The sequence below is a fragment of the Psammomys obesus genome, unplaced genomic scaffold (assembly GCF_907164565.1).
Source record: "Psammomys obesus unplaced genomic scaffold, mPsaObe1.curated_primary_1811, whole genome shotgun sequence".
Lineage (NCBI taxonomy): Eukaryota > Metazoa > Chordata > Mammalia > Rodentia > Muridae > Psammomys > Psammomys obesus.
Window position 1 is genome coordinate 4,965,454 of NW_026590767.1, and position 20,473 is coordinate 4,985,926.

At 46.6% G+C, this 20,473-nt stretch overlaps 1 protein-coding gene across 2 annotated transcripts in view; it reads right to left on the reverse strand.

The window, feature by feature from the left end:
- Positions 1–15: 15 nt before the first annotated feature.
- Positions 16–20,473, reverse strand: part of Dhx32 (DEAH-box helicase 32 (putative)) — a 58,606-nt gene continuing 38,148 nt past the window's right edge. For both annotated transcript variants that reach the window (XM_055608933.1, XM_055608932.1), the window contains exons 4-12: positions 19,103–19,475; positions 14,460–14,705; positions 11,936–12,035; positions 11,690–11,848; positions 4,403–4,594; positions 3,639–3,788; positions 2,121–2,308; positions 1,200–1,381; positions 16–323 (exon numbers count right to left, since the gene is read on the reverse strand). In XM_055608933.1, coding sequence (XP_055464908.1) covers positions 155–323; positions 1,200–1,381; positions 2,121–2,308; positions 3,639–3,788; positions 4,403–4,594; positions 11,690–11,848; positions 11,936–12,035; positions 14,460–14,705; positions 19,103–19,475 — 1,759 coding nt within the window. In that variant the 3' untranslated portion in view covers positions 16–154. The remainder of the gene's footprint in view (positions 324–1,199; positions 1,382–2,120; positions 2,309–3,638; positions 3,789–4,402; positions 4,595–11,689; positions 11,849–11,935; positions 12,036–14,459; positions 14,706–19,102; positions 19,476–20,473) is intronic.

The window sequence follows — 20,473 nt, forward strand, 5'->3', positions numbered from 1 at the left end:
AACATGGAATAGTGATTTTAAGAACTTAATAAAAACTATTTTTTTATTTTAAAATCATATCTGAAATGTTAATATCCAGGACTTTGCTGGCTCCGTAGCCCACTGCCAGCCCAGCCTCCCTTTGGTGTCCGTATTGCACTCGGTGGTGGGGAGGTCACTGGATCGTGCATCTCTGCTCGGTAGTGTCAGGGCACTTCTCACACTCGTCCTGGTCCTCCTTCATAGCTGTGGTGGGCAGGTGGCCTGAGGCTTGCTGGAGGATGTCCTTGCTTTCACTAGGAGGCAGGTTACTGAAATAGTACTGTGGCACTAGCTCCATGAATCTGTTCACATAAAGCAAACAACAATATGAGAGCTGGGGAATGGCAGGCAGGTGGGCCCCAGCCCTGGAGAACACGTGTGGACCTGGTGTTTTGTTTGAAGACCCAGTACCTTGTTCTACCTCTGTAGTCCTGCAGGCTGTGGTATCAGAGCAGTCAGTCTCACTGCACTTCCGAATGTTACTTCTCTAGTACGAGGCCACACAGTGCAAGTGCAGTGCGTCATGAGAGGGATCAGAGCATATATTGGGAAAGAGCTTTGGGTAGACAAGAAAAGTCTTGCCTCTTAACTGTCACTTATTTCTACTTGGAATGTACCTTTGTAAGCTGCCACCTCAAACATCATAAGGTGCCTTTAGACAGTCTCTGGAGTCATCTCTGAGTCTACATTTTCAATGTTGCCCTTACTGTCTTTTCTCTACTTAATAGCCATGCAGAGATCTTTACAGTATATAGAGTCTTCCTTTTGCTTAAAACTCCAATTATTGTGCATTGCACTAGCGATAAATCCAAACTCTTGTGGCTTACAGAGCCATACATCCTCTGGAACTACCTGTCTCTTCAACCTCATCTTCCCTGCTCCTCTGCATCACCCCATAACCCACCCCCGGCTCCACCCTGTGGCTTATCTCTTCCTAAAAGCTGACTAAGTCCACTCTTCCACAGCCAGTGCACTGGTGCCTTCTCTCTAACATGGTTCTTAATGACAGTTCATGCTGTGTTTAATATTCCTAAATTGTAATCTCAGGCTTCTTAGGTGTCATCCATGTAAAGACAGGCACCAGCTAAGTCTCATGGAAATGAGAATGAAACAATCCAGTACATGCTTTATTCCCACAAGGGTGAATTAAAATGCCCTTCCTTCTCAGTTGGACTTACAGTTGAGGAGAGACTGCTGAGGTGACCCTGATGTAGTTGTTCTCAGATATGCTGAACTCATGGAAGAGGACCCACTCGGGCATCTTCTTGGTGATGGAGTAGCTTGACAGTGGATGCAGCTGAGCAACCTGCTTATGTGTGAGCATTAAGTAGTTACCAGACCCGTCAACATCCCGAGCAATCTAAGAGGCAGGTCAGAGAAAAAGGGAATTGATACACAAACATGTTAGTTTAAAAAAACCCAAAGAAGTTTATACAGAATAGGTAGAACTAAAATTTGTCACCATGCTCCTGTTTTCAGATAATAGAAAATGAGGATCAATGACTTTGGTGTCAGCTGCAGCACTTTAAGGCGGCTGCTAAAGCAGTGCCACTGTAAAGTAAACATTTGGGTCATGAAATAAAATGTAAAGCATGCTGTGTGCTCTGCCATGAACTGTCCATGCTCTCCATGCTTTATGCCTGATCTTCAGCCCAGTTCATCCATACTGTAACCTCTTACGTAGATAACTTACTTTTCCTCAACGATGAAGAAATCTATACTGAAATGTCATTTTTTTTTCTCCATTAAGACTGCTTCCTAGGGTGCAGGGTTGCACTCTGATGTGAAGGACATAACTACTTGTGTCATGGACCCTAATTGGGCTCTATGGAAATGAGAGAAACAACTGACACAGCAGTACTTTGGCTTGCTGGACGATCAGATCACTAGTAAACAGGAAAGAGGAGTTGTGCCTCCTTTCCTCTGTCCTCTTGGACAAAATTAACATACAGAATTCTCTCTTGAGAAGAAGTGTACTTAAATACCAAATCTTAAAGGTCAATAAAACCATCGCCATCAGCCAGTGAGTGCTAGCTGAATCTCCCAAGTCTGTGGAGCTCATTTGCCGCACATGCCGGGGCAGCTCTGTGCCTGCCTACCTGCATAAAGTATCCAGAGAGCAGCGCTTTCCTGATGTTCAGACTATTTTCCTTGGAGCCGAAGGCGGGCTCTGCATAGGGAAGCTCGATACGCTTGATAATCTCCAAGAGTTCTGCTCGGATGACGTCTGCCATCCTGAGAGCAGAACAGCTGAGGAAGTGATCCTGACACCACTTCTCCACACAGTCTGGAGGGAGAACAAAAAGGCCTCTCAGAAGTGATGTTACCTTCTGCGGGCTCTATCGAAGGTCATGTGAGGGGTAGGAGGGCTAAATAAGCCTCCCCAGTGGCTGTGGGACTGGCCACACCTGTAGCAGCTGCTGAGGTTCTGTGAGCCCAGCATACTGAAAACAGTGTGTTCCTGTCAGAAGCACATTTCCCATCTTGTGGCTGTGGTGAGGCACCTGAGACTGCATTAGCGCCTGTACTTCCTTCTCTGACCCAAAGCTAAAGGGGCTGTTAGCACCTGTCCCTCTGGTCATCCCATAATCATTTAACGAGAACCTGCCAGGCTGACCGAGTAGTTCGTTGTATCATACTCTAGTCCTGTCTACCCTTGGTGCAGCTTTCTTTTAAATCCACACTTCAGTCTGAAGGTACTTTCTTGGCACCTGTAATTGCGTCTTGCGTGAAGAGTGCAGGTGGCGTTGGCCCGAAGGACATCACAGCCTTATTCACCCTCTCTTGTTCACCTGTCCCACCCAGTGTAGCAAGAGTACATACTTGGTCAAACACCATCACCTGGCCTGGTTCTCAAAAGCCTCTTTCTCTCCAGTCCATTTAGAAACACACTTCCTGCTCCTGACATGATCCTACCATCTTGCAAACCGATCTCAAGATTTTCCCACATCCTTTCAAATACTGTTCACGCCATCTTCTGGAGCAAAGGAAGTAGAGGCTGCTCTGTGGGAAGAAGAGCTTCCTGTGGGGAAGGGAGCTGATCCAGTTCCAACCCTTTCCCTGGAAGAGGTGCTGCCCGCTTCCCCAGCAGTGGGCCCTCTCCTGTGGCACTATGCTAACCCACTGCAGCTCGGGTACACACAGGGCACTAGGAGTGTCTGCTCCTTACCTTCCTCCTCTGACTCTGTGTGTCCCAGTTACTGTACTTCAGGCATGCTGCTTCTAAAAGCTAGCTGACCAGAGTACTAAAGCTCCCCAAATTCAGCCAGCGGTGTCGGCACAGCCTTAGTCCCAGCACTCAGGGAGGCAAAGGCAGGTGGATCTCTAAGAGTTCGAGGCCAGCCTGGTCTACAAAGCAAGTCCAGGACTACACAGAAAAACAGACAGCTTCCCAAATCCGCAGCACAGGCTGTGACATACTAGGCCTCTGCGTTGGTGAATAAATGCTGCCACTTGACAGTGCCCTGTGGTGCATTTAGGAACCCAGTGCCATTCTGTTCAAGTGGTTGGTACGACTGTCAGAGAAGGGAGGCTAGCAAAGCAGTTCAAATATCTGAGCCTCACGTGGGAAGGGAGAGGGAATGGGGAGGTGGTTTCTGGGGACCATGTTCACGTACGCTCATTGGCAGAGTTCAGAACTGTGTCTTGGTAGGCCTTGTAGACATTGATGAGCGTAAAGTGATCACCTTCAGGATGCAAGAACACTTTCCAGCAAGTCACTGCAGCTTCCTCAGCACCATGAGGCACGTGCAAAAAGCAACTGGGAGCTTGAAGATGCAAGAGGTCACAGTCAGCAATGTGGAGGACACTTCATCCTGGCCCAGCGTGCCCAGGGACAGGACCCCTGTCTATGAATGCACTCCTGACTTGATTTACATGGAAGCCAAAGAAACTGAGAGTGAGTTGTATTAATTCTTCCTTTTTGTGCATGTTGCTTTGCCAACAGCAGGTAGTAACCTGCTCATTGTCCAATGGAAGCAGGGTGTCAACGTGTCAAGGAGCCCAGTAGGTCAGACATAGACTGTGGCACAGCATTTGGTCCATGCTACTGTCAAAGAATACATGAAAATACAGGAGCCAGTATCAATGAAGCTGGCAGGAAATACAATACCATACAGTTATTTGAGAAGCATAGTTATTTGAGAAGCACTGTCTTGTGACTTTTTTTTTTTTTTTTTTTTTTTTTTTGGTTTGTCCTTTTGGCAAAAACCTGTGGATGACCTTTTCAATTTTTGCATTAAGGTAATTTAAAAAATTTCCCTTTTCAGTCTATTAAAACACTTTACTATCATCTGCAAAGTTAATGGACCAACCACTGTCCCTGTTGCATATCTATACCTGCTGTGGATTCACGGTATAAAAGAAGTGTCATTAAAAATACCTGTTACCATAGCAGCTATGGTTAGCATTTCGTCTACACAGTCAAATTCACAGGATGCTAGGATAGACTTTGACAGCTGTGGATCCAGAGGAAACTCAGACATTATGATTCCGAACTCGGAGAGATTTCCATCATTGTCCAGGGCTGCCAGGTAATCTAAATCTTCCAGTGCCTGCATCAGGCTTTCTGGGGCTAGAAAAGAGGGGGTGAGGGAGAGAAGTAGGTTTTGCACAACTGAGTTAGAGCAGCAGGTAGTGGTTTTTCAGGACAGGGCTTCTCTGTGTAGCCTTAACTGTCCTGGACTTGCTTGATAGACCAGGCTGTCCTTGAACTCAGATACGCTTGCCTCTGCCTCTCTAGTACTGGATTACAGGCATGTGCCACCGTGCCTGGCATGCTTTTTCATTTTTGCATAAAACAAGCAATCGATAAACAAAATCTGTGAGCCAAGAATCAAGGAGACACTGAACCAGTAGTTTCTGAGGGGCTGACAAGGAAAGCCTATGGCTGTATACGTAAGGGCCTGGATGGAGTAGCAGGCTTTGCAGAGCACAGCTGATGTAGTCCTGAGAGGCCAAAGACCTGAGACCTCTCCTGATGAGGCAGCAATGCTCCAGTCAGTGAGACTGGAGGGAGAACACGGGGTGCTCAGAGAGCTTCCAGAGCAGAGCCTGCCTCCACCAGGCAGCCAGCAAGCCCGCTAGAGGCACAGATGTGGAGCCATGTAAGCAGCCCCTGCACAAGCCCACAATTTATGAATTTAAGGAATTTAAATACATGTATTTAAGGAAATACGTGTATTTAAGGAAAGACAAAAATACTCAGTGCTCAATAAGGCAAAACACACATGGTCCAGAATCCAGTAAATAGGTAGGACAAGGAGAACAGAACAAAGAAGACAGAGCGGCCTAGAAGTCACAGAGAAAGCAGGAAACAGCAGACAGGAACATAAAAGGTTGCTGCAAACACAACTTTCTTCATCCCTCACTTCCTGCAGACTTAGATATCATGGGCACTAGTACTATGGGTATTATATCTGCTCAGCTTCCATAAGGAAGTCCACTTACTCTCTGTCCTTCTCGAACCAGGTTGTATTAAAAATGCATTTTCACCTGTCTGCTACCTGATATTCCAATAAATGCTATACAGGGAAGCCAACTCCTGCCGGGCTACTTGAAACTGGAGGACTTAAGAGAGCCACTATTAGTTTTCCTCGGTCTCAGTCCTGGAAGGTATGTGGTGTGTGGGAGACGATGCCCACAGGCCTAGCTTAAGAACTAAAGCTGCCTGTGCTTTAGAGTTTTTAAGTGACTGACAGAGAAAAAACCATTTACACTTTGACCACTGAAGGTAACTGTCAAAATTTAAGGCACACTGAGAAACTCTGCAGCCTACTGACAGCTCTGATTGGATCATATTTACACCACAGTCAGAAGCCAGGAAAGCTTTTAGAAACCACTAGGGTGGTCTGGGAGACACCAGCGCTGTCCTGCTGCTGGGGGAGAGCAGAACAACTAAGGCAAGAGACCAGGAACGGGGTGGTGGCGAGGCGCATGCTGAGAGTGACACCCCACAGGAGACAGAGTGAACTCAGCTACTTCTGATTTTTTTTCCCATCACAATTGAATACTAACTGGAATGGCGTTCCCTTTATCCCTGGGGACTTTGGGCTTGTCCACACTGGTAAACATACAACCCTGAGAGGCTGCAGTGCCAGGAAGGAAACTGACAGGTTACTTGGCTATACCAAAACCATCTGATAGAAACGGGCCAAAACAATGAATGGGGGCTGGAAAGATGGCTTAGTAGTAAGAGCACTGGTCCTCTTCCAGCGGACCTTGGTTTGATTCCCAGCACCTACATGGTAGCTCATAACCATCTGTAAATACATTCTGAAGGGATCTGATGTCCTCTTCTGGCCTCCAAGGGCGCTGCATACTTGGTGCACACACCTACATGAAGGCAAAACATACACACAAAAATAATAAAATTAATTTTTAAAAATGCCTGGGCTTTAACATGGCCGCCCAGGGAGTGACTTCCATGTACTCGAGGGCTCTCTTTGCTGCCTCTTTTCTTATAAAGGTGATGTTCACCATCCACTTTCAGTCCAACTTCAGTGTCTTGTGCTGTTTGCTAGCACCTGCAATGTCCTCAGGCAGGTGCCCCCTTGGGGTAGTCCCAGTGCTGGTCCCTCCAGGGAAGGAGGAACTGCTCATTGCAGGCACAGACAGAAATCTGGACCCGACTGTTCCAGCAGTGAGACCTGGCTTTGTGTCACTGACCACCTGACTGTCCCCACTAACCCAGCCACAGTGATGGCTCACGGTTGCTTCTCACACCGAGCCAGACTCCCCTCCTTGGGAGCTGTATATTTTGCACCAAGACAAATGGGGACCTTTCCAGGGGCTGAACATACATCACCAAGCTCAGGCAGAGAGACGCTCAGATCCTGCTGTACAGAGGGGAGAGAGAGGAGGATGAATGTGTTATCTCCAAAAGACAAAGAACCACACGCCCATGTGTCCCTCAGGCACCTCTTGGATTTCAAGAGACGTCTCATTTCCTTACTCAGACTTGATGTTCTGCTTTGCCAGTGTGAACTGGAGTACTGGCTTTTCCGCAGGGAACTGAAATCCACACAGCACAATACAGTGTGTTTTGTAACAAGGAATCATCTAAAGTGGCACTAGGGCTTAGGAAAGGTGGGGACAAAAAATCAGCCCAGAAGTAACAAAGATGGATTCTCACACAGCTGTCTATGGGCCAGCATGGGCAGCAATCACTCACACTGCTTGGTAAGGGTAAGGGGCAAGTCAGTGCCTGTTAATTGTGTCAGGATTGGGCCCTGCCTGCTGTGTTCACTGAACTGAAGACTTCACGGGGTGGAATCAGTTGAAGGATCGAGAGATGTCCTTGGAATGTTCCTCTGCTTGCCTGCGTGCGTGCGCGTGCACACACACACACACACACACACACACACACACACACACCTCTCTGAAGATTGTAATAAACTGTGTGGCCTTTGCACTAACAGTAGTGACCGTGCAGCACCTGGCAGTCAGGCCAGAGGATGGCTCAATTGGGAAAATGCTTTGCAGCACAGGTCTGACAACCTGAACACCGCCCCTGAAATCCACGTGGTAGGAGAGAATTGACTTCTACAAGTTGTCCTCTAACCTCCACAAATGATGCAGTAAAAATAAATAACAGTAAGAATAAAATCCTAGCTGTTGGTCTTTGCAGGTGCAGTGGTTGAGCAATTCCCTAGCTCTGGGCTGTCCTGGAGGTGACATGCAGCAGGTGACATCCTGCTACAGAGAGGAGTCCCTATCCTGAGCTGCAGGGGCAGCTATGATGATGGGCCAAGCTAGCAGGTGGCCTTCTCTCCCTCTACACTTCTCTACAGACTGTGGCATTTTAAGACCAATCCATGTTTCAAAGGAGAACCCCCAGTTTTCAATGCTTTACAGACTCCCAGGCATCCTCACAAATCTCTCTGGGTGTGTGACGATGACAGCAGAAGATCCAGGTTCTCTGACTCAGGAATCTTTTAGTGAAAAATGTGCACCTGAGCCCTGCTGGGACTATTGTAGAGCTGGATCCCTCTTTCCAACTGGCCTCTGCAACCAGGAGTCCAGCCCCTGCCTTCACCTTGTGTTTTCTTCAGGCCTTTGTCTTGGTATATATGCCAGGCTAGAAGTCTGAGTTGGGTACAGTTCGTTTTTCTTTCTTTTTTGTTTTGAGACAGGGTTTCATGTAGCCCAAGTTGACTTGAAACTCCATACACAGGACGATCTTGAACTTCCAATTCTCCTGCCTCTACTTTTCTCTACTTACTTCGTAAGTGCTGTGATTGTGGGCATGTACCACCACCATGCCTGGCTCTCAGTTTTCTTTTCACAATCCCAGAAATCCTAGTCATCCCAAGACCAGTTTTATCTGCTTCAAATAAAACAAGCTCTGAACGTGAGCATAGAGATGACATTCTTCCTGGTGTCTCTGCAAAGCCATGTCTAGGTACCTTTGCCTTCCAAGGACAGAAACTGTCTCAGGCATCTGCTTCTGCTGAGGCATTCAGTTGGGCCCTAGATTCCTGACCCAGATCAACAGTGGCTGTGACACTCCACATAGAGGTCAATCCTCAGGCAGCCAAGAAAGAGAAAAAACAAAACAAAACCAAAATGAAACAAACCAAAACCAAAACAAACAAACAAATAAAAAAAACACAACCTGGATTTAGTTTTTCTAAAGAGAGATCCACACTGAGGGGATTCACTTAACTGCCAGTAGCCTAGTCATGCCTTGTCCATTTCTACATGGTTACATATCCTGCAAAGGGCAGAGAGGTTGCTGTGTTCATATATTTCAATCATAAGTTGAAATAAATGTATCGGCAACAAGCATCTTCTATATGCTTTTGTTTCTAAAATGATGAGTCAGAGTTCAGCCATAGCTACATTTCCCCAAGCACAGCAGAAAACAGCCCTGTGTATGTGTGTATTGTCAGGAGCCAAAAATAAATGGTGACTCTGACCCCTTTGTTCCTAGTTATCAGCTTGAAGCTTCATGAAGTAAGCAACAGACAGGAGGTTCACAGAGATCAGGGATCCCAGCACACACACAGACACACACAGCAGGGATCCTAGCACAGAGAAAGAGCAGGGATTCCAGCACAGAGAGAGCAGGTATCCCAGCAAAGACACACGCGCGCGCACACACACACAGAGAAAGAGAGAGAGAGCAAGGATTCCACTGTGCAGCCACCTACTTCCTTACAGGTAGCTCTGATGTTTGATTTCTTCAGAATCCTCTTGCAAGCCTGCTTTTACTTCTAGTCCATCAAACATCTCCTCTCCTGAGCAGAAAGATGCCAACAGCACCAAGACACAAGCAGTAGAGCTAGACGGGCAATGCTAACAGGTGGAATGCATGTGGGGCTGGCACTGCAGTTTAGAGGCAGGGTGCTTGCCCAGCATTCAGTCTCTAGGGCCCACCCCCACCATCATGAGAAAAGAAAGTCTGGTCTGGAATGTGGCTCAGTAGTAGAACACTCTCAGCATGCTTGGGCTCTGGGTTCAATCCCTAAATGTAAAAACAACAAAAAGATGGAAAAGCCATCTTCAGGAGAGGGCTTCTGCAAGGACTATTGCAGCAGAACCTTCTGTGACAAAAGCCAACCCATCTGAAGTCCAGAGCCCATCAGGTAGAAAGAACAGTGAATGGCACTCTCTCCTCTAGATGTCATCCTTGGGGCCAGGATGAGGTGAAGGAAAGTACACAGACAAGCCTGGGTTGCACAGCTCCCATTTTACACACTCCTACCTTGATAGCCTTCTTGCTGACTTATCTGTCTTGCAAAAAATGTGACAAACAACACAGACATCACAGGCAGACTGCCATTTACTTCTAGGGTAAGCATCATGGGAAATTTTAAACACTGGCCAAAAGTGTGGGAAAATTAAGTTACGTTCACATAAATAGAAGCAAAGACTATGACTGAAGAGCAACCGATACTTTAAATTAGAGCCCTTTATAAGATGATCCAGACATCTGTCTGCTTTTCCCAAGCTAAGCTTCAAGTCACAGAACAAAGCAGTTTAAAGAAGCAGGACCCTGTTCTGATAGCCTTGTGTAGGCCGTGGGGTAGGTCCCCAACAGCTTCAAGAGCATGCTGGGTGGGGAAGCGGGAAGCCCCCTGGCTCTATCTTCGGCTCATTATTTGTAGGCACCTGCTGCCTGAGCTTGGCGAGGCACACTGAACAAAGAGCACCAGGGAGAAGAGGAAAACCACCCAGGACCTTTAGCATAAAAAGTAGGCAGGACAGTCAGACACCAGCCAGATGCCACCTGCTCCATCTGTGAGTTTCCTTGTGTCGAGTGACTCAGTTTCTCATCTGTAGAGTGGAGTGAAAAAAATAGCACCAGTCCCTGGGCTATTGTTTTTAATGATTTAACACCCCAGTAAACACATATAAACGACCGAGTGTTCAGAGAGCAGGCAAGGGCTTAGCCAGACAGGATACACAGGCCATAGCTGCTGGGAGACCCTCCTCACTAGCTGGTGGTTGACATATACAGCTGCCGCCACCTCCCAGACACCGTACCTAGAGCTGAAGAAGGATTTAAGTCCACCCTGCCACACAGAGGGTAAGCCAACTGGGGGTACAGAGAAAGCCACAAGCTGGCTTCTTCTGAACACATAACACTGCCCTGCCTTGGGCATGGGTGGCTCTGTCACTCAGGTTAGCAGTCGCCTGGCCTTTCTTTCCCTCAGCAATCCAATAGCTCTGAGGACAGGAGAAAGCCAGGGCTAGTAGGCTCAGTAAATCCCTGGAAGAAATTGCTCAGATTAGGATCAAACCATCCTAACATGTTTGGCTGTCCCCCAGGTGCTAACATGATTCATGAGGAGGACTCCAAGCCACTGGAAATGTATTTCTGATCTTTTGTTCATCTTGCCCTTACATTTCAGTGCTCCACTGTGCCCCCACACTCCAGTCCTACTGGCTCCAGTGTCCAACAGATAAAATGGACTCTGGGCTAGGGAAGTGGCTCTGTGGGTCAAGTGTTTACTGCACAAGAATGAGGATGCGGAATTCAGATCCAAGCATCCACATAAACGGCCAGGCTCCTGGTGCTCATCTGAATCTCAGGGCCTGGGGGGAGGGAGGGGCAGAGCTAGAAGAATCAGTGGCTTGCTCACTGGCCAGCCTGTCTAGCCACTCAGTGAGCTCCAGGTTCAAAGACAGACCCTGTCTCAAACACGAAGGTAAAAAGCGACACAGGAAAATACCTGATGTCAACCTTTGGCCCTTACAATGGCTAATCTTTTGACATAAGCTAGTTATCTGAAAGGGGGGGAACCTCAACTGAGAAAATGTCTCCATAAGGCATTTTCTTAATTAGTGATTGATGGGGGAGGGCCCAGCCCATTGTGGGTGGCGTCATCCCTGGGCTGGTGGTCCTGGGTTCTATAAAAGAGCAGGCTGAGCAAGTCATGTGGAGGAAGTCAGTAAAGAGCATCCTTCCATGGGCTCTGCATCGGTGCCTGCTTCCAGGTTCCCCTGCCCTGCTTGACTTCCTGTCCTGACTTCCTCCAATGATGAACAGTGATCTGGAAGTGTTTGGTTATGGTGTTTCATCATAGCAATAGTATGCCTAATTAAGACAGCCCTCACCACACACGCATGCACGCACACTTACGGTGACAGGTGCCATGTGCTCTCAGGTACCATGGCAGGAAGAAGTAGCAGGAATGAAAAGAAAACCTGAGTGTAAAGCTACCTGGCCTGTTCATGAAGTCGCAGCGGCCCAGGCCCGCGATGTCCACCCTCTTCATGAAGAGCACCATGCTGGTCAGGTTGGCTTCCTGCATTTCTGCTGGCTTAAGCGGCCTCATGTCTTTGGAGGCAAATTCTTCAGTGTACAGACAGAAAAGTTTTCCTAAAAAAAGTCAAGGGAAATGGCTTCAGTGTTGCTGTGGCATCCCTGAGGGACTTCATACCGCTTGCTGTTGGCCTATCACACTACCTGAGGGAGAAGACCCGAGGAGCTGCTTTCGGATCTCCGCTTGGCTTTGGCTGATAGGCTGCAGGACGAGGGAGTTGGCTCTGATTCGGGGGTTGTACACCTTGAACAGGAACACAGGATGTTAGCCCTGGAAACCAAGGTGCAGTCACCTGCCTCTACCCAAGGTGACCGCCCTGCAGCACGCCCCCATCAACATGCTGTCAGGCTTTTTCAATTTGTTCGGTGTCTACCACACACTATAAATGGGCACTGCAAGGGCCTTGATAAATGGATCTGTAGGCTGCCCACTTTGCCTGCACCTCTACAACTGTGGGACCTCAGTATCACCTGGCACAGCACGGAACTGCCATTTCTCAGAGCCTCATGCTGGTGAGTGGGGACACCCACACCCCACACCACTGACAGGAAGAGTTCCCATTCAACAGGGCTGTACTGCTTTGATGTTTTGGTCAGACTGAGGGTTACCTCAGTGGGTCCACACTTGTGACACATGCTACCCAGAAAATGCCACACAGCACTAATAGCCTTACATGGGGCTTAGAAGGACAAGTGACAGCCTGTGCTCTAGGAATGCGGATGTAACTGAAGGCTGGCTCTAACAAGCCAGGTGTGGCAGTCAGACTAAGATCTAGCACTTGGAGGCTACCGGGCGAGACCCTGCCTTCAAAGGAGACGACCTCCAACCTGTTTTAAGGGAATCTTCATAGCCACTGGGACACCAAGGTATGGACACTCGGAAAATGAAGTCTCTCCCTCAAGGAATAAGATCTGGTGCTTTCCTCCATCTCAAAAGCTTTTTTCTTTTTGTTAGTTCTATGGTCTTCAGAGCTTAAGAAACCTTATTTTCAATTTTAAAATTAATTAATTAATTAACTTTGATTTTTTTTTTTTTTTTTTTTTTTTTAGACAGGGTTTCACTGTAGCCTTGGCTGTCCTGGACTCACTCTGTAGACCAGGCTGGCCTAAAACTCAGAGATCTGCCTGCCTCTGCCTCCCTAGTGCTGGTATTACAAGTGTGTGCCACTGTGCCCAGCCATTTTTTTTAATTTAAAGAGAATGATAGAAATATTTTGCATGAAGTTATTTCATTTATAATAATCTAGTTATTTCTCTTTAAATTGATATTACTGTTACTGGTTTTGTTTGTTTGTTTGTTTGTTTGTTTGTTTGTTTTTTGAGACAGGATTTCTTTGTGTAGCCCTGGCTGTCCTGGAACTTGCTCTGATGACCAAGCTGGCATCAAACTCAGAGATTCACCTGCCTCTGCCTCCCAAGTGCTGGCATTAAAGGCATGAGCCACCACTGTCCAGCTTTAATAATGTATTTTCTAAAAAATTAGAATTAGGGAGCTGGAGAGATGGCTCAAAGGTTAAGAGCACTGGTTATGTTTCCTGAGGACCCAGGTTCAATTCCCAGCACCCACATGGTAGCTTACACCTGTCTGTAACTCCTGATCCAGGGGATTAGACACCCTCACACAGACATACATGCAGGCAAAACACCACTGCTTATAAAATTAAAATAAATTTTAAAAAAGAAAAACTTTAAAATTAAAAAAAAAAAAAGTCATTCAATTATCCAGGATTTTCAAAAGTTATGTCAATTTGGGGACAGGAACTCCAAAAGAAGACCAACGAGGACCATGGGGCTTACAGAGACTGAACCAGCAACTAAAGAGCATGCATGGACTGGACTTAGGCCCCTACACATGTGTAAATGGGTAGCCTGGTCTTCATGAGGGTTCCATAGCAATCAGAGAAGTGGCTGTCTCTGACATGGACTCTCCTGCCTGCTTTTGTGTCGCTTTCCCCTAGCTGGGCTAGTTTTTAGGGCCTCAGTGGAGAAAGATGTGCTTAGATCTTGTGCAACTTGATATGCTGAGGCAGGTTGGTGGAGATGGCTCCCCTTCTCTGAGGAGAAGAGGGTAGAAGGGTGGGACTAGGAAGAGAGGAGGGAGGGGCTGCAATAGAGATGTAACATGAATAAATAAATAAAATTTGAAAATTCTAAAAATAAGTTAGTCAATTCACTTGAAACTAATTTTCCTGAAGTAAGATGCTAATTGTGCTGATAAAAGATAATCAGACACAATGTACCAGAGAAGCTTCTGAAGCTGAGTAACATATTGTGCTAGTAGTTTACCTAAAGACCACAAGGGGTTGGGCACTGGGCTACCAAGTGGAAGGCCCTGGGTTTAATTCTCAGTTAAAATGAAGGACAGGAGGGAGGAAGGGAAGGATGGAGGAAGGAGATGGGCAGGCAGGTAACAGGAATCAACACCTTTGTGCTAAAGTTTGGTCTTTTGACAAACCTCTGTACCTCAATTAATTTGTTTCCAGATTACCAAGATGCTAATGAGATACAGCCAAAACTTCAATGGCTGCAACCACTCAGTGCACATATGACTAAATAAAGAGAACCCTGGGTCACAATGCACCCTTACTTTTGGCCACTGGTGCAGCAGGAACCCAGCAAGTGGGTGCCAATGATGGCTGGCCTACCCTAGCCCCAGGATGGTAATTACCTGCCTTCTTTCCACACCAACATCAATAACAAATCTGACCATGTGGTTCCAGATCAGAGACTCCCCGCAGCTGGTGGTCAGCACCACCCTTCTCTGATAGACTTGGCATCTTTTCTCGGTTTCCTCCACTGGCCTGAACAGGTTGCATTTCTCTTTGGGATACAAAGGAATGACCACCAGCTCACCCACGTCTGGGTTTAAGTTGGATCCTTCCTGACACACAATTTCATAGGTTTTTTCAATATCCTAAGGTGAAAAAAAAAAACATCCATGAGAATGAAAAACAATATTTCGGTACAAAAATATCCCACGATTGAATAATGTTTTAGGCAATAATACACACAGGGAAAGAAACATCTGTGCTGTTGCCTTAAATAAGAAAAAGAAATGCAATCTATCTTTGGGTGAGTTAAATGTGATTTCTACACAATTTCATTGCTTTTAGTCCAGAATGGTTTTCCTCTCAGAAAACGTCCTACCTGCTTCTATGCCTTCATTCTACTGTTTTTCTAGCTTGATGCCATTCCTCAGCCACAGTAATATGAGCAGATACATCAAAGTCGTCCTTACATCAGTTGTTGTTTGAGCCAACCACACTAAGCAGCATTCAACATCTTCTGAATTTTCTATAAAGGAATGCATAACAGCCAGGTGTACTGGCTCATTCCTGGATTCACAGGGCTTAGGGGTGGTTTGGGCAGGGGCTGAGGCAGGAGGATTGCTGTGAAGTCAAGGCCAGCCTGAACTACAGTGTGAAACTTCATCTCAGAAAGCATAAAGGCACAAGCAGGTGTGGTGATGCACATTTTTAGCCCCAGCACTGGAGGAGGCAGGGACAGGCAATCGCTGTCAGTCTGAGGCCAGCCTGGTCTACAGAGCAAGTCCAGGACAGCCAAGGCTACCCAGGAAACCCTTAAAACAACAACAACAATAAACACCATAGAGGCACACACAAAATCATGATTGGGAGCCTCACCTGGCCCACATGTACTTCAAAGTGGTGGCAGAAAAGCCATAGGTGGGCAGGAAGCAGTCACTGTCCCTGATACCTTCATTTACAGACATTTACAACAATCTGTTCAAATGTACATCAGGCATGTTGGGAAAAAATACACACCGTCTGCCACGAGCTTACAAGCAAATGGGAGTGCCTGAGTGTAAGATACTTTAGTGTGCACAGTTCTCAAATCCCAGCTAGTTTTTGAAAAGAAATAATACTTAATCTAAGTCCTTTGTACAGTTTCAAATTCTTGTCTTTTAAAGTACAAGGCAAGCCACCAAATGGGAACCTCACCTGGCTTATCAGTCATCACAGTTCACTAAACACTAAACACCCCTAAGCTGAAAATTGGCTTCCTGTGGCCTCTGCCATTCTTTAAGGCACCATTCCCTTTTCCCTGTCGATAGCTCAGGGTGGTTTCCTTCTTATATCATTTGTAGAATGGGTCTAGACTTCTCTCACTTCGAGGGTTTTTGAGGAGGTATCTACCTTAAGGAGGGTTCTGGGAGCTGTCACCAGGAGGTCTGCTCTCATGCTGCCTCCTCCAGCACATGTAGGGCTTACTGGACAAAATCTTTTTTTTCAAACCAAGCAAGCAGCACAGCTGTCTATACCCTAAATAGTGAAAGGTTGGTCAACTAGATTAGTAAGAGCAAACTACTTTTTGCCAGCGCTTGGAAGATGGGGGCAGGATGATTGAGAGGTGGTTGGTTTTCTGTCTAAAAGAAGAAATAAATGCTCCAGATGGCTTGCTTCATTTTACCACAGGTTTTCTGAGGACAGCCTAGTGGGAACACCACATTCCTCCCAGCTTCAGGGAGGTGCCAGCAACTCTTAACAGAGAATACAGAAAAGGAGATTCATCCCACTTCAGGGCAAATGCTTAACAATATAAACCTTCAAACAGCAGTGAAATAATTACTTCCTCTTAGAATACTGTTAAAGAATAATATTGGTAACTATGCTGGTGTTAGTTTTGCTTTTGGAGATAGGGTCTCATCATGTGATTCTGGCTATTTCTAGTTGTTTATATTTCTTAATGTTGAATTTCGGAAACACGCACACACTTTTTTTTTTTTTTTTTTTTTTTTTAGGAAGAGAAATGAAGAAAATGCTCAACAAGAAAAGGCAGAGGTGACAGAACAGATGCTACGCATATTTCCCACTCCTTAAGCACAGCTGACATATGGCTTTGAGGCCATAATCTTCAAAAACTGCAAAAAGTAATACTGAAATATATCCAAGTCTACGATACTGTCATTTTCTTTTTTATTGAGACAGGGTCTCTGTAGATCGCCCTGGCTATCCTGGAACTCACTACAAGAACCAGGCATGGAGATCCTGCCCTGCCTTTCAAGTGCTGGGGTCACAGGTATGCTCCACCACACACAGCTTACTCCGAGTTCTTACTCACTAAGTTTGTCTGTAGGACTCTGCTGTGACCCCTCACAAGGCTGGGAAGACCACAGTACCCACTGAGAGAAGCTATCTGAGACCAAAGAAGCCCTTCGGCCATGCAGACCACTTCCCAGGAAACTCCAACCCTGGACACGGGCCTGCTGGTCCCTGACAGTGATTGGCTGGACTATACACTACGAACTCAACTCGTGTTTTCTATTTAATTTAGTTCACGTTTTGTTTTCAGGTTGAAGATGGCTGGCTTACTCAGGCTGTTCAGTCTGGTAAGTGCCAAGTCACAGGACGTCTGTGTGTTATTGTGGGGATCAGCTCCTAGCACACATGGAGCGGAGTCTGCAGCGGGAGGACGGCCAACACACCTAACAAGAATGCACACCTGACCCCCCCAAACCAACCTCTTAGTAGCGACGCCTGCACTTCGAATTGAATTTCTTAAAAAATGGCTCTCACCTATGTTTGTTTTATATAGTACTGAAGGGGACCACAGCAGATTTTGTTTTTTGTTTTTTCAAGACAGGATTTCTCTGTGTAGCCTTGGCTGTCCTGGACTCCCTTTATAGGCCAGGCTGGCCTCGAACTTACAATGATCCGCCTGCCTCTGCCTCTGCCTCCCCGAGTGCTGGGATTACAGGTATGTGCCACTGAGCCCAGCTGCGGGTTTTAATTGTATGTAGAAACCAAGACAGCTTTACGTAGCATAGGGGAAATGCAATCAACAGCCTTGAACAGGGATTTTTAAGACAGGAGCACTGACGAGGAAGGAGATACAGACCCAGAACACTGAGGATGAAAACCGAGACAAAGCTGGCTTCCTGGCAAGTGTGCCAGAGCCGGCAGCTGCCCCCTCCCTCTTGCTGTGCCACTGGACAAGGGAGTCCAGCACTGGCCTGGCCACTGCAGCAGCACCTTCCACTGTCTAGGCCCCGGAGAGAAAAGCTCCCTGCAGCTCTCATGACCATTACTTCCCAGGGAGAAGACTGTTGTGTCTCGTGCTTCTCAACAGAAAGGACGTTTTCTAAGTCCCACGGACTGCCACATCTCCCCACTTTAAAGGTCACTGGCGTATAGGTTCTGCTACATTTACAAGAATCAAACACTCGAAGACAACCTCTACCCCAAATCTGTTATGACCTTTAGTTTCCAAAGCATCCATTTGGGATGGCTTTTGTTTTGTTTTCTGAGATACAGTTTCACTTTGTAGCTGAGGCTGGCTTCCACCCTCTGATCTCACACTTCAGCCTGGTCAGTGCTGTGACTACAGGCCTACACCTAGCTCTGTTTTGAAATTTCCTATTTTAACCTCAAAGATGACTGTTTATCCTGCCAGTCTCCATACCCTTTTTGTCTCCATCTGGCAGTTTCAACTTTCAAATGTTTTAGATTCCTAACTTTCCTGTTGTTCCTTTCCTTGGGCTCTACTCTGCCCCTTAATCATTTTATTACTTCCCCAAGGGCCTTTTTAAACATTCTAAACCCTGCAACTGGGGCATGAGGATAGAATAAATCACTATCACACAAGATTAGTATTCAGGAGAATGTGTATCATCCACATGATAAATGCCCTTATGCAGATGAGACTCTAAATTACTTTCCCTAAGGAAACAAATAAAGTTTAAGTCTCAAGACCTCCCAAGCTCCTTTAGTTCTGAGCCTAAATTGAGGTCACACCTCCCAGATACCCCTGGCAGATCCACACTAGGTTGGGTCCTGGGCTCAACCCTTGGTAGTTCAACTTGTTCAACACTATCTGGTTCCTGTTGTTCACTAGAACCATTGCAAGACTGCCTCTTACTGAGACGATGAAAGCACGGGAGAGGCCTGGGTAGAACAGGCTGCTAGGCTTTAAAAAGAGTGGTCCACCTCAGGTGCTGCTGAGGAGGCAGCAGAGTGGAGTCTCCTGCGTCTACTGTGTCTCCATAAGAGGTGGCCAGCGTGCAGCAGCTGTGCACTGATCGGCTTCCATCAAGCTGGGCCCTGGAGGAGGACCATGTCTCCAAACTCCTCAAGATGCCGCCCCACTCCTGCTCAGCACTGAGAGGTTTGGCAAGGCTTTCAGCACAGGTTTTGTTTATCCTCTCTGCGCTGCAGCTTATGTGTAGACTGAGGTGTGATGGGGTATATTTATGTGCCAGCTTTGCATCAGGAGCCGTGAGTTGCTGATTAAAAGCTTCCCGAAGGAAATGCCTTTTGACAACACTTGGTTAGGTGGGAACACTTAACTTACTTGTTCACAGGCCAGGAAGACTACAACATCACCCTTCTCACCCGAGCGGTGGATTTCAAAGATAAGGCGTAAGACAGACTCGAAAGAATCCTTCTGAGCCCCGCTAAGGTACACAACCTCCACAGGGTGCTTGTTTTTCACTTCTATGAGAGGCACATTTCCATAGTAGGAACTGAGTTTGCTGATGAGGAGAGGTGCGCAGTTAATTATGAGCTTCAGTTCTGGTCGGGCTAGTAACACATCTTTAAGAAGTCCGAGCAGCACATCAGTCGCCATGCTTCTTTCATGGATGTCATCCAGGATGATGACCCCATAGTTACCCAGAAAAGGATTGGACATCATCTCTCGCTGCAGCATATCATCAGTGCAGTACCTACAAAGAAGACATTCACGGCAGAGAATTCTCATGAAAACCAGGTAAAGGACTCCCCAGACTATTCCCGCATGCCCTGCCCTGCCCTTCTTTGTGGCACTGGTTAGATTTTCTTTTTGGAGCCAACATCCCTTTGTGGTAACAGAATCTGTAGGGCCACAACACAAAGCCCCACATAAACACATTTTAACGTCCTTTGTCCGTGCTTCATGACTCCTCAGGGATCACCAAAGAACCCCTGGTCAGAGGCCTCTACTTACACAGAGGTCTGTGTAACCAATGATCATCACAACTGAGTGTTCTGTTGTTATCACAAGCTTATGCAAACTCACAGGTACAAATGATAATAAATACACTTAAGGATTGCCTTCAGCTTTGTAAACCAAACAGTATTATCATGAAACATCCTCACTGGACAGCTACCTCCCTTCCTGTCATAACTGGAACTCTGGGTACTGGCATACACTTCCCAAGGAGAGAACTCAGGCTCATGACCCAGAGGGCCACAAGAAGATTCTCACTGGGGGTTGCTGGTGGGAAGCTGTGTCAGCAGGGGGCTAATATCACGAAGTTTGAAATGTTGCTCAAATAACAGCAAACAGAAGTAGCTACACAGTAACCATCAGCCTTCTTCATTAGTGATTTAATAATTTTTTTTTTCCAGGAGCCTTTGAGATTTGTTGTTGTTTATCTGTTTGTTTGTTGTTTTTTGAGACAGGGTTTCTCTGTGTAGCCTTGGCTACAGAGATCTGCCTGCCTCTGCCTCCCTGAGTGATGGATTACAGGTGTGTGCCCCAGCTGAAATGTTTTTAAAATTAAAAAAAAAAAAAAAATCAAGGCCCCATTGTAGTGATCCACTACCACAAAGATTTCTTTCTGATACTATTTTATATATGCACACAAATTACTGCTTGAAGAAGGTAGTTTTATGCATCCTCCACCTGTATCAGCACATAAGACTTAGGTTGTTGGATGGGTCTGCTGGCAATGCTGGCCCG